The sequence below is a fragment of the Temnothorax curvispinosus genome, unplaced genomic scaffold, assembly GCF_003070985.1.
Source record: "Temnothorax curvispinosus isolate PA1 unplaced genomic scaffold, ASM307098v1 QBEX01015997.1, whole genome shotgun sequence".
NCBI lineage: Eukaryota > Metazoa > Arthropoda > Insecta > Hymenoptera > Formicidae > Temnothorax > Temnothorax curvispinosus.
The window spans coordinates 1-14,157 of record NW_020225777.1 but is presented as its reverse complement, the minus strand read 5'-3'; the positions used below and the strand labels follow the sequence as shown (position 1 = coordinate 14,157).

The following is a 14,157-nucleotide window of genomic DNA, read 5'->3' as shown; positions in this document are numbered from 1 at the left end:
TAACTATTATTGTCTTCTAACGTCTCTACTGATGCATAATTAAATTCTTTGCTATTTTTTAATTATTATTTTAGATTACAGTATTCTATTAATCTAATTATTAAAATATAGTCATTAATTATGTTCTTTTAAATAATTTATGCAAACGCAAAATGCGGCAGAAAGTTTCGCATAACTGAAATGTAAAACGTATGCAACAGCATTTTAAAACTCTTTATTGTCAAATCTCGTTTGAGAGAGCATGATTTGCATTAACGGACACATAACAATGTTAAAATGAATATATTTCTCGAGATATGACCCAGTGTCGTTCAGCGCATTTCGCATTTCAAAACACCCGCGGAATACCTCCTACAACCTCCTCGCTCAACATGCTTCCCGCGTAACAGGAGCGATTTCTCACGAATTACAGACGACTGCAAGCTCGAAATTCGCTTGCCTTATAACCTAAAATTCTTTCATGATTTTTATGATCTTTCAAGTATAATCAACATAAATTTTATTTAATTGACGTATTTAATATTTAACAAGATAGTTAATATAAATTTGAGAGTGCATGTATATCTTGCTTTGCTCTTTCATAATATACGCATAACAGAAAATTAATTTCTCTAATCGATCTCTTTAGTTAGAATGTTATATACTTTCTAAGAATGAAAACATCCATTTTTAAATATAATCTTAGCAACATTTTTAAATTTAATTTGTTTAAAATTGTTAAAATGGAACGAACTATCACTTATTGTAATTCTATTGTACATATGACACTTAATATGTCTTTTATAAATATACATTTATGTAATAAAAGTACGTAATAAAACCGTTTGCTCATTTGCATCAATTATTCATAAAATTGTAAATATCTTTAATTATATAGAAATAAAAATGATCTGTAAAAGATATACACGATTGGAATCGCTTATTCTCAATAAATTTTAACAGTTTAAAAAATCTCTGCATCTCATAGAGTAAAATCCATTATTATCTAAATAGGGATATCTACATTAAAATTATCCAGTGTATGATAGCTGTTCTTTAAACAAAAACGTATGTTTAAATTATAATTCAAATCTATTTATCACACTTTTCCAGGAAATGAGGTATACATAATAACGACACATCAGTAATAAGAGATAATCCATTTTATTTCACTTTAATCTGTATACAATAGCAACCAGCAGTATAACCATTGTAAAGGAATGCAAAATATGCAATATGTTGCTTTTGAAGTTATATTTAATAATTTAAAAAATCTAATCATTTAATTGCAATTTAAGTACGACTTAACACATACCAAGTTTAAGTACATAATTTAAAGTAAATGCAATAAATTCTCGAATCTCTAGGCAGAAAATATGTAATGTACAATACAATAGAGATCAAACATTAAATGTTCAGGATGATAAATTAACATTTCTGCATAAAGATAATTATGTTTAGCAAATTCGAAAAAATATTGCATATAACAAATTTTATCATTTTGAATACATAAAACAAAATTGTACGAAGACATATTGCATATTATACATCATCATGGCTTTTTATATTTTTCAGGAATATAACCCTTTCACCATAAATCCACTATCCCGTCTCTGGGGATGAGTGTGTGGGAGAGGGCTATTTTCCAAATACAATATCGATACGTAGATCGCGCAACTTTCATATATATATTTTTTCATATTTAAATATGTATATTGTATATGTATATATATACAGATATTGTATATATGTATAGAATCGGCAAATGTATCGCAAATCTTTAATATAAAATTATAAAGTAGATTTAAAAAGCAAATATGACAATTTTTTTTAAGTAGCATCTATCGTATACAGGAACAGAAAGTATCGTCATGTACTGCGAATAATTTGTTGTCACAACGACAGGAACATTATTCCGTATCATAAAATATAACATAACTCCTATAAATAAACAATTAAATGAACAACGTAATAATCATTGGTTTGCCACTTTCTAACGTGATTAGAATTGAAAATAAAATGTTTTCTATATATGAAGCCTCCGTATAACATCGTAAAAGATCTAATCATGTCTTAACTCGGATCAATATGCGATATAATTCCTGCAAACCAATAATATTGTACTCTGTTTCACGTTATTATTACTAGCAAAAACAACTTTGGTGTACGTAGCAGATTGTACGCTTTAAGTAACTGCTATGCATTACGGCCGATTTGCGTAAAGATATGGGCGAAAAATATTAAAATTTGCGATTATCCTCCTTAAGAACAAAAAAAAAAAACAAAATAAAATTGATTGTTATGTACAAGTGCACCATTCGCCTCGTATATGATCTCGCCCGTTCGCTGTAACCACCACAATTGCACGCATATACAAAATAAAAGTGGTGGATAATTATTTTTCACTCTCGCGACGGAATAAAATTGGAAGAAAAGAAGAAGACTTAAAAGTTGGCTCCGCGTTGCATATATCGATACAGAACAAAAGTTTTCGGAGTAAATAAACGGAGTATTGTTCTGCAATGAACCCTACAGGTATCTTCAAACTATATGTAAAAAAAAACGATTCTGACGATCCTCAAAATTAGATTAAAAACCACGGATATCATTGATGTATAAGTATCGGAAACTTCTGGCAAAGTTTATTCATACCTCTGCAGTGTATTTTATCACTGGGGGATATCCAGTATTTCGGGGATATTTGAGGATCGTTTATATACATTGTGACTCTTTGAACATTTTCCTATTTTCATCTAGTATACACCTCGTAATGTAATATATGTATACATGTATTACATATTTAGTTGCCTAGACAATGCCACATACATTTTCATATCACTACTATGAATTTACGTCAGTGATAACGATTCCCGAGTTGAATTTAATATTCAGCAGCGGTACAAATTCACGTTAAAGGATCTTAAGTGCGTAAAAGCACGATCCAACTCGAGCTCATTCGTATATTCACGAATGTTAGGTGTACACATATATACACGCGTACATTGTACTCACAGTATGATAAAGAAGATGGTCAGCGGTTGAACATGATTACGAAAATGTACACGAAGTGAATTCATTTAGTGAATTAAATGAGAATGGAGTTAGAGAGAAGCGCTTATATCGAGATATGAAGCTTTTGCGCAAATATTCCCACGAACGCGATATGTAAAATCAAAGAATGACGAATGGTATTAATAATCGAATTATGATCTAACGCCATGAAATTACTCATATAATTATGTACTGTAAAGTCCATTGACGGATGGTTCAGTCAAAAAATGTTATAAGAGAATCACTTATCTCTGCGACGCCATATCGCGATCTAAATTTCTTTCAGGAATGTACTCAATGGTACTTTGAGCAACGATTAGAATTATCGCTTAAGGCAACTTTTGCGCAACCCTTATGACTGCGATAGCTACTTTTTCCTTATTCTTTCTCTCTTTTCACTTTACACACTTGAGTTCTCTTCTAAATGATATATAAAATAAGTTCTAAATGATATATAAGAGATACATACGAGAAGTTAACAGAAATGAAAGTATAAAGAATTATAGTAGTTTTCATATTAGAATTACGTTGTTTGGCAGATATCTATTAGATAGATTATGAAAAAATTAGTACTAAACTGCGAAAACATTTCCTTTCGCTTGTTTATCTCAAATATCAATACCAATATAGTCTTGTTCCAATATAGCTTTACAAGCTCGAAATTCTGTCAAATCTTTGTATTTTTGTCAAAAGTTATATATTTTAAATTTCGCGACATTTTGTTTTAGAAACAAATTCAGTTATTATATAATCACAAAGATTTAAAAAAAGTATAATTCGGTAATATTATACATTAATAATCAGAAATATGATTTATATCTTGAAATTATAATAACATTTCGCGTCTTTATTTAAAACTTTAGCGTTTCTTGCGCGCGAGAGGGATTGCGTTTGGCAGATTTAGAAAAACATATAGTCCAGTTTTCCTAAAACAAGTATCTAACAACGTCAAATGATAAATTTAATGACTACTAAGTGACAAAATGGTTCTAAAACACAGCCCTAATGTGTATGACGTACTAAGAAATAGGACTTTCTAAAAAGACCTTTGGCTTCCTTTTTCAAAATGGAGTGAAATCGTCGTCGATATAGCGCGCTCATGCGCATCCCATCAACATGGATGTTTTCAAACTTAACAACAATACTAAAATTCGCCGCTGTGTTATATACAAACACACGGAACAGTCCCGCGAATACGATCTCCGACGCGGCGCAGAGCTCGTGCAGAGTTTTCGCCATTTCATGCGACGAGACGAGAGTAGCATGTGCTAGCACGAATTACCCTCCATATTATCCAACAAGGAGTTCTTCTCTTCCTTTTTCATATTATTGCTCCTTGACACACCATTTCGTAATTTTGGTTCGAAACACGGCTGTAAAAGAACGAAATCCTGTTATCGCTGATTCGTATTTTTGCAAAAATGGCGAAATAAATTGAGAAATTTATTTAAATACAAATTTAGAAATAGCTTAGCACATGGCAAAATTTACTTTTCAAATGTAATCGTAAAATATTAGTTCTTAAAGCAAGCAAGCGTCTTTGTAGGAAGTCTTATTCTTAATATAATCGTCGTTTATTTTAAGTAACAAATATACATCGTGTTTTAGAACTGTGCGCGAGAAAAACAAGACTATAACCGTTGACGTTATCGCACAATTAACACCGTAAGAGGATTACAGTTCCAATTTAGCCGATTGGTAAATTGGAATGTAACGGCAAAACAGATCCAATCTTAGCATAATTCGATCGTTGACATTGCGCACGCAATTGAAATCTACGCGTGAACACATTAGCCGAGCTCATAAAGGAGATAATATAATTTGACTTTGCCCTCTCCTTATTAATGCTGACCTTTCTCCACTGGCAAAGTAAATTTCGAAAATACTGTTATAAAATGGGATAAAATAATAAGTAAGACTACAAAAATAATTTAATAATTTTTCAATTATATGTAGAATACTGGCAATCACATGTTTACTCCCATTCTCGCGATTAATATAAATTTTTAACAAATTTATTCTGCACGAAGAATGCATAAAATCGGCGAAGCATAAAAAAAAGATTATATAAAGTTGATTACAAAAAGCATACAAGTGCATGATAAAATAAATAATTAGAAAGTCTATTATATATATATATATATATGCTAAGTTAATCGATAAAATTATATCTTTCGCATTGCAGATTTATTTTTTAAGTAACCATGCATTTTTTATATAACAGCAGTTAAATAAAATTATTAAAATAATAAACAAACAGTTAGAATTAGTCACAACGTAACAATACTAACGCAATACTGTTCTGAAAGCCGTCATTTCCGTGACAGTTATTATATAGCGTATAATAAGTTTCTTTTTAAGGTAGAGATACGCAAATAGCCTAAAAATTCGTACTTCATAATGCACAAACTAATTGAACATCTTCTTTCAAAGGAAGATATCCAAGCATAGAGAGTCATCTATAATCCTAATTAAAAGTAGTGAGAAGATTTTGAGAAAAATATTTCGTTGCGTTCTTCGAAGTTAAAAAGTCGTGCAATCGCGTGTTCTTGTCAACAGAGCCAAATAAAATTTCTTCTCTAATAACTTATCGTAATTATAAGAGCATGATAACCGCGATTGTGAAGAGTCATAATTCATGATTTTGCATCCGAAGCAAAAGGAAATCCGAAACACGAGGAGAACGGGCATCGGGAGATTCGGTCTTAAATTTCTTTAGCGTCAGCAAGCCTTGACGCTACGCATGCTATCAATTACCATAGGGCGTTACTTAGATGACATATCACTCACAGTTTCGCAGATATTCATGTTGCAACAATTCTCTATGGTAATTTCACACTGATCCGGTATCTGCGGTCGGGACGTGAGCGGCGTAACGCCCTTACTGACCACGTAGTGCCTCTTGATTCGCGGTCGCCTTCGTAATTTGTTCACATAGTAACTGAGTATGGCGAGCATTACAAGAAGCAGAGCGGTGAAGGCTACGAATATTGGTAGCAGCGTACCGTTCTGGAAACTGTCGCTAAGCGTAATTCTTTCAGCTGTTTGATTAGAGTCTGTACACCTGTTGATACACAATGAGATATTAATATACATAATATGCAATTATGTACATATAGAGGTTGCCTTCAAATCGAATATTCTCTCTGAATCACAACGATCTTGTTACAAACTAATATTAATATTTTTAAGTGTAATTGTGATCTTTAAGCTTCTAATTATTGTTCTATGTTAAGATTGTCATTAAATATTGGAAACACATATATACGAAATTATCGAATACTAATTAGTGCGAATAAGAAATCTACGAAGTATACCTGCACGACGTCAAACTGATGCTGTGTGATCCAATGCGATCGCTCGCACAATAGATTGTACAGATCTCCGCGATATCGTCCGGCTCTTCACATCGGGTCCCTTTGGAATATTTACAGCTACAAGATGGCCTTCCATCTTGGACGGAACACTCACCGTCGTAAAGGCAGTAATCATTACAGACATCCGTCTCGCAGCGGGTGCCGCTAAATGTGTCTGTGCATATGCATTCAGGAAGTCCGTGATGATTTACAATACATTTACCACGGAGGCAGTAATTGTGACAGAGAGAAATTTCACAAAAGGGTCCGCTAAACCTGCAAGAATTATACAAATTCTCAAATTGCTTACCAAACACGGAAACATTTAGTTAACTTAATAGATAACATTAATCTGTGAAAATTTTTTTGTGCAACTATAGATATAGATTTATGCGATATTTAGTAAAGTTACTCACCCTGCTTTACACCGGCACGTGTTGCTCGTTTTGTTCAAATGGCCGTCGTTTAGGCAGTATTTGGAGCTCTCGGTGGTCAAATCCGATTCCTCTGTGCTGGTAGTTAAATTATTGAATGTGGCCGCCGATCGTGGAGCTGACACCGATAGGTTCGTTCTCTTCTCTATCGTCGATAGAATCGTCGCGCAATCGATCTGGCCGACGTTGTCGCGCGTCACGATGCCGGCCGGATCGGCATCTCTTCTCGAGTCATAGTATGATTTGAATTTGATTGGGATATCCCCAGCCTTGGCGCTTTTCGGCATGGTCCAGATCGCGCTGTAGACCCAATCGGACCAATATATCGATTCACTGTCCACCGCCAGATAAACCGGCTGCTGATGCTTGCTATGGACCAGCAGTTCCCGTTGGCTACCGTCCAAGTTGCTGCGCTCGATCTTGAAGTGGATCCCCTCGACGTCGTCGATCCAGTACAATTTTCGCTCCGCATGGTCGATCGCCACCGATAGGGGCTCATATAGATTCTCCTTGATGACAATCGTCCGATCACTTCCGTCGAGATTAGAACACTCGATACTGGGATTTGAGATATTACTGTTCACCCAGTATATGCGGCTAAAGAAAAAGTTTGCGATTATTGTTTGTTCCCTCTTTAATTCGGCATTGGAAGAATAAATCGTATAAAATTTATTTTGTATTAATAATCATATAATCACTTATAAAAAGAAAATCTTTCAATATAAACTTCTAAAAATAAAATTTATACAATATAATAGTCAAACTATAGGATGACATTTTTAATAATCTTTTTAAATGTAATGGAATATTATAAAACATTTTGTTATATAATAGATTGCTTTGACGATACAAAATGAACAGATGATCGAATATTCCAGTGAGAGTAACGCCTTTTTTCAGGTTCACATTTTCAACTTTTATTATTTCCTTTTATTATAAAGCATTCGCTGACAATGCGAGACGGATAAATGTACTGGGAATTGCTGCGACAGTTATCCATATGGGATATGATCTGTTTTTATTCTGCATGCACTTTACTTCGCTTTGTTTCAATATACTATGCACAGCTATTAATGTTTCTGTTTTGTGCTATATTGCTTTATTCATAATGTGTCCAATCATCAATAATATTACTAAAATAATTTCCGAATTATATATGATACTTCAGATATAATAAAACTGATAAAATTTATCTTAATAACTTATAAATTAATATAATTTAATATCGTAATAAAATTTATTAAGAATTAATATACTTAGAGCTTTGCAGATTCTTTGCATTGTCATGGTTTTCACTTATATTTTACTATTGCAATTTACGATTTCTATTAATAACCGTTTGACATTTTTCGATTCTACGAACAGATCTGCAGTGGACGGAGTAACAATCTCTATTGACGCAGGACTGATTGTAAATAGCACACCTGTTACACACGTCGAGGGCGATACCACGTGGGCTGCTCCCGGTAAGATTGTGCAAAACGACAGGATCACCCAGTTCACCGTTCAGCGGTACGTGCATCTGCGCGATGATGTCCTTCAAGGCGTCGACCCAGAACAAAGTGCGCGACGACGTGTCGAAAACGATCCCGACGATGTGCATTCCGTTCTCTTCTACGGACATGCAATTCAATTATGTAATGTAAAGATATCTCTGATATCTCATCTCATAGGTCGTATTTACATTTCACGGTAAACACGCATTTATTTCGAATTTCTTCCGCGTCGGAGATTTCTAAAGAGGAAGATACGCACGAAGATTTGTCAAATGTTAATTTATGTAATATCTTTTCGATTTAACATTTAGCAAGAGACTATGTTGCTTGTCGGAAAAAATGGAAACTGAAGGGTCCTAGGGTTATCGTATACGCAATCAACGTTGATCACGAAGAAATCCGCGCGAAAGATCTTTCCAATTTATGATTATGTCCGAATAAATTACTTCTCACCAATAAAACCAGTTGGATTGCGCAAATGTCTATGAGGCACGTGGCAAACTCCGCGGAATTTCTTAAAAATTCGCCTATCAAGCGAAAACGATGTCGTTGGCATTTGTAAAAACGTAGACCGTGAAAATCGCGTTCGCGTGAATTTTGATACCTTCTACACTTTTTCATTTTCATATTATAACAACCTATCGATAGAGATAAAACTATAGTTAATTAGTAAACGAGAAAATTTCTCAAATATAGCGTATTCCTTAAACATCATAAGCGATCTTATGTAAATAAATAATAATGAACTATATTTAAAATACTATACATATAATGATATATATCTTATTTTAATCTTGCTATCTCAAAGAAGAGCGACGCTATCTTTTAATCATATACATCTTTAAGAATATAAACTGTTGTGATGTACTTGTGTCGAAAATAGAATAAATTAAAAAAAGAAGTTATAAACCTTTCTGGTCGTTCTTAAAAATATTCACGAAATTGTTATCTCTTGACCTCACTGTGGTAATTAAAGAGATTAATTTGCACGCTTTGTACTTACTCTTCAGCAGAGGGGTTGACGTGAAATTCCTCTCCGTGAGATCGTTGCTGAATATAGATACGTTGTTCCTTACGTCAGACAAATACATCGTTCGAGTGGTGTCATCGTACGTTACTCCGGTTAAAGCAACGGCTTCTCCGATGCTGGCATGGCCCATAGGTGTACTGTTTCGCGCGAAAAAGTCGATTTCGTTCCCGATCACCACGGCTAAGTCTGCAGAGAGAAGAACCCTAATTTAGAATTTAATCTCAAGAAAAATAAACTAACCATTTTGAATCAAATAAAAAGCCAGTAAGGCTTTCGGGAAAAAGTTTTGTAAGCGCGAAATAAAGTTTTAAGCAAATAATTGTCTATTAATCAGATTGATGAATTAAAAAGCAATTAAAATTGTTTTCATGCTTTTGCAAATACGTGCCAATGAATTGCAGAAAGATTGCCATCACAGTTTAATCTACCACAAATCATCGCTTTTGAGCTCTTATCATCGATTAGTCAGAAAATACTACGTATCGTAATTGGTTATTGTGATTATGTAATTATTACGTCAAGTGAACCTTGTGCAGCGCTCGAGATTATCAGCGATAACGCGGTATCGAGGAAAATCTTCGATCTCACAATCAGCGATGGTATTTTCGCGCCAATTCCCGAGGAAGTACGATCGCACGTCGCGCGCTACTTGAGAATCTGTTGCGTTTTTCGCGCGATACGTTTACGCTTCGATCTATCTATCGATAAACTTATGTACATACTTTTTAAAACAAAACTTTTACTTTCGTTACGCTTACATAATAACTCTATTACCGAATAATTTCTAAGTCGTAGCAACACAGATTAAAACTTGGCGGATAACGATAACATTTTAAGTGTCGAGTAATGATAACGAATAGACTTCCTGTCCATGAATTTGTTCTAATGCCTTTTCAGACTTGATAATAAAAAACGCACAAAAAAACAAGTTTTTACAAAGTAAAAAGATAATTCTGTGTCGTGTGGTGTAGTATGCATAACTGCGATCGATGCGATAGGATTAATGAGATAGATAAACGGCAACGAACGACGGAAAAAGAATGTTAGAGATAACCGAACGACTTTTTAAATATTGCACTTCCGCGTATCTATTTCGTGCACGTAGGCACTGCGATTCGATAAGATATCGCAGCTGTCGCATTTTTTGTTTAGACGCCGTATAGCCACGCCGCATTATTACGAAGCGAATTTACGGTTTACCGACCTGTGAGCTATACGATCGGGCGGATAACTGCGATTACGACAGATTTTGACGCAAGCGCGCATCGCGGAAATTTCTGCGGGAAATATTCTAATCCGTCAACTTGCACAATAATTATCGCCCGTCAGCGTAAATCAACGCGACCGAGTGACATGTTGGGTTCATATACAATTTTTAGATAAATTATCTCGTTTTTTTCCTTCACTTTCCGCGTTGGCTGAAAAACAGAGGGGAAAGTACCGCGATCACGCTGCAATCAATTAACACTACATTCTATAGCAATCTCTCCAATTTCAGTGGTGAATAATCCAATGGCAAATCGTAACTCACACTATTTAAAATAAATAGATCGATAGTACATTTATAATCATTCGAATAGTCATTGAAATTATATGTGTAATTCAATATTGTAATTTGTTAGATTAGACGCGCGCTATACTCTCTTCTCTTTATATAATTGAAATAAAGCAGTACGATTTCGAAGAGAGAAATAAAATCAGCGTGTGAAAAGCATAACTTATTAATAATAAAAGAGATCTATTTTTTTTTGCTATTTGTATCTCTCTATTGATATTTCCGTTTATTCAAATTCAGTCTCTCCGAATTCATAAATAATGTATTTATTACCATTTACACGTGAGATACAACTGCCCGCTTACGATTAAGTTACCGCGATTCAAACAGACCTATTTTTCTTCTTCATGTCAATTCTTTATGCATTATGCATCATAAAATATCGTAAGCACCGCGGCCAATCCTTAACGCATATAGCCTTCTCCAACAACACTATGCATTATTGCCAAGTACAATATAACGTCTTTAAGAATCGTATAAATATTGGCATAAAAATACTATTACATTATCTGAATTACTTGTTTGATCCTGTATTATATTTGTTCGATCGAGCGGAACTTGGTACAGAATTGTATACCTGAGGCAAATATCGTTAAAGGAAACTTGCGTTCCAAATGATACGATACATCCATCATGTCGGGCAAGAACGAAATTTCGCTGCGGGACAATGACATTACATGTCCATTTCTACCAATGTAGATTAACTTTAATCTCGGTCCAATTTATCTTTTATCTTTTTCTAGTTCTAAGAATTTGAAAAAGATAAAAAAATAAGTTTAACTAATTAGAGTAAAGTTAATCTACATTGATAGAAATGGACATCAGAGTATTTTCCAAACTGCCATTTCTTCAATGTTTTTTTTCGAAGACTTCACGACACTTCACGAAATTCGCACTTACGTCAGACGCGCTTCCCGCGATTCCGTGCGCGTAAGATAACGAACGTTTAGAACCTTCTTGAACAAATCCACCACGTCACTGGATTAGAAGGCAAATTTATGGAAATTAGGTTCACGCGTTGCAACGCGTCGTCTCATTTACACGCGCCACGAGTTCCGTTTCTCTTTGCCCGACCTCGTACACGTGATTTTTCGTGCTCCATGGAGCACACGTGTGGTTCGACACGCGCGTTAAAACCTCGAGCGATGCGAAAAGATGTTCTTAAGATGTATTCGCCGATATAATATATTACATCAATATATTCATGCCAATTCATAAAAAGCGCGCATAGCAACTGAAACAGTCGTGAGATCTTTTTCACGACTAATCGATCATCTTCGAGACCGTGAGATGATTGCGCATATTTGATTCTGTTATCTATTTATAACTTTTCACGCTCGGTGATTAAAAAAAATATATATTAATATCGCATGATAGATAGATATAGGGAGAAACTGGCGCCAAGGAGGCAATTTCTAGATCGCGTAAATAATTGCGTCTCGACATAGAAATGGTTTCTTTCCTGATTATATAATATTATTATTTATATTATCGTGCTCCATATGACTTTGATCTTTGACTATTGGCTTTCCCAAAGCGTGTTAGCGTCAACATTCAGACACGCATACTATTGCGCTCGCGTATCGATTACGTCGCCGATTATCCGACGCATGCATATTAACGACGACTCGAGATGGGAATGAACTCTCTCGGCTCCGGATTTTTAAGCGATCTTAATTGATTTCTATTACACGCTCTTTCTCTTCCTCTCCCTTTCTCTCTGTCTTTCTCTTTCATGCTACCAGAAACCGGGAACCGACTCAAGGGTACGGCGGCTTTCTATTTTCCGTTACACCGCGAACGAGATAAGGTCACAATGTCGCGGAAACGCGAGCCGGCCTAAACGCGAGCTTCTTCAAAGAAAGAAAGCGACCGCCTCAGTGTCCGAAATTCCATGACCTCCGACATCGTCGCGGGGCGGCGGGGGAACGTGCCCATCTCTCCCGACGATCTCGCGGTCATCGCGATCCGCCCGCTCCCGTTTCCCATTGACGTTCACACGCGCGCGCGCGCGTGTGTGTGTGAAATCGCGCGCGTGATCGTCACCCCAGACCGCGTTGACATTCGTTACGTAAAACAGGTGTGAGGACGAGCAAGGACGGGCGATCGCGGCGCGCTAGACGATCGGCGAGGATCCGACGTGGGCGCGGATCGCCGATAACCCGCGCGTTTCATTCAGCTTTCGCGCGCGCGCGCGCGTGTGCCGCTTTCGCGCGCGATGAACGGCCGAGAGCGCGCAAAAGTGGCGTACGTGACGAGCTGCCGCGGGTGAATGGAGTCGGCGCCCGTGCACCAATACGCGCGCGCGCGCGCGTATGCAGCGCGTATGCATGGACGGGCGCACGGACACGAGCCGGTATAGTCGTGGTGTGCGGCGCCGCGACGAAACCTCCCCTCCCCCCGGGTGCAAATTGGCCCGTTACCGGCGCGGCGTGTCAACGGGGACGATCGACGGCCGACGACGATCGTCGCCGCGTATGCCGGTCGCACGTTTCTCTCATGACTTACCCCAGGAACGGGCGTACGTCGCGACCACGAGGTTGCACAGCAGGAGGAGCGTGCTCGGGAGGAGGTGTCGCGTCTCGGCGGAGATCATGACTGGCAGTCGTTCGGCATTCGCGTGGACAGACCGTGACGAGATGAGGAGCACGAGCAGGCGACACGGATCACGCAGCCCTCTCTGTATTTGGCGAGTGGACACGCGCCGTGGAGTGTCAACGCACGTCCTCACTCCGTAGCGGCCGTGCGCGAACTGAGGCGGCCGCGCGCCGCGCGCGCGGCTCCGAGTCGACGGCTCCGCTCCGAGCGCAGCGACCGGCGACGTGCCAATCGGCGGTGTTTAGTCCCAAAGAGCAGAGTGTCATTTCGGAATCATCTTCTTATCTGTTCCCGCTCTTATTTACGAGCGACTGTATTTTTAATATTATTATAGATACGCGATATTTATATGAACTTTAATAATTATAATAATATAAAGTTACGTCCGAATAAAGTTTTTCTGACGGATCAGTTAATCACGTGACTATCACAGAAGTGTAAATTTGTTGGAAATCTTTCTGTTTTAAACACATATTTGGATTCTAACTTCTTTAAAAAAATTATTCGAGGAGGTTTGCGCCTCCTTTTATCAGTTATAAATACGCAATACTTATTTGTATGAATATTTCAATTATCATAATGATATAAAAATATGCTCCAAAGTTTTTCTGACGGATCAATTAATCACGTGAATATCACAGAAGTGTAAATTTGTTGG

At 36.7% G+C, this 14,157-nt stretch overlaps 1 protein-coding gene across 1 annotated transcript; it reads right to left on the bottom strand.

The window, feature by feature from the left end:
* Positions 1-5,215: 5,215 nt before the first annotated feature.
* On the bottom strand, positions 5,216-13,590 carry LOC112466199 (protein cueball). The gene is made up of 6 exons (XM_025034151.1): positions 13,410-13,590; positions 9,320-9,532; positions 8,245-8,434; positions 6,803-7,417; positions 6,348-6,662; positions 5,216-6,094 (listed from the first exon to the last, which is right to left on the bottom strand). Exons 1-6 carry the CDS (start codon positions 13,495-13,497, stop codon positions 5,797-5,799), a joined length of 1,719 nt encoding a protein of 572 aa, XP_024889919.1. The 5' UTR covers positions 13,498-13,590; the 3' UTR covers positions 5,216-5,796.
* Positions 13,591-14,157: the final 567 nt, after the last annotated feature.

Bases quoted from the DNA above. Each gene is read 5' to 3' on its own strand.
- LOC112466199 (XM_025034151.1), bottom strand. From the start codon at position 13,497: ATGATCTCCGCCGAGACGCGACACCTCCTCCCGAGCACGCTCCTCCTG. The intron at 6,663-6,802 runs GTGAGTAACTTT...TAATTCTTGCAG, and splicing joins ACGTGCCGGTGTAAAGCAGG to GTTTAGCGGACCCTTTTGTG. The intron at 6,095-6,347 runs GTATACTTCGTA...GTGTATCAACAG, and splicing joins ATCAGTTTGACGTCGTGCAG to GTGTACAGACTCTAATCAAA.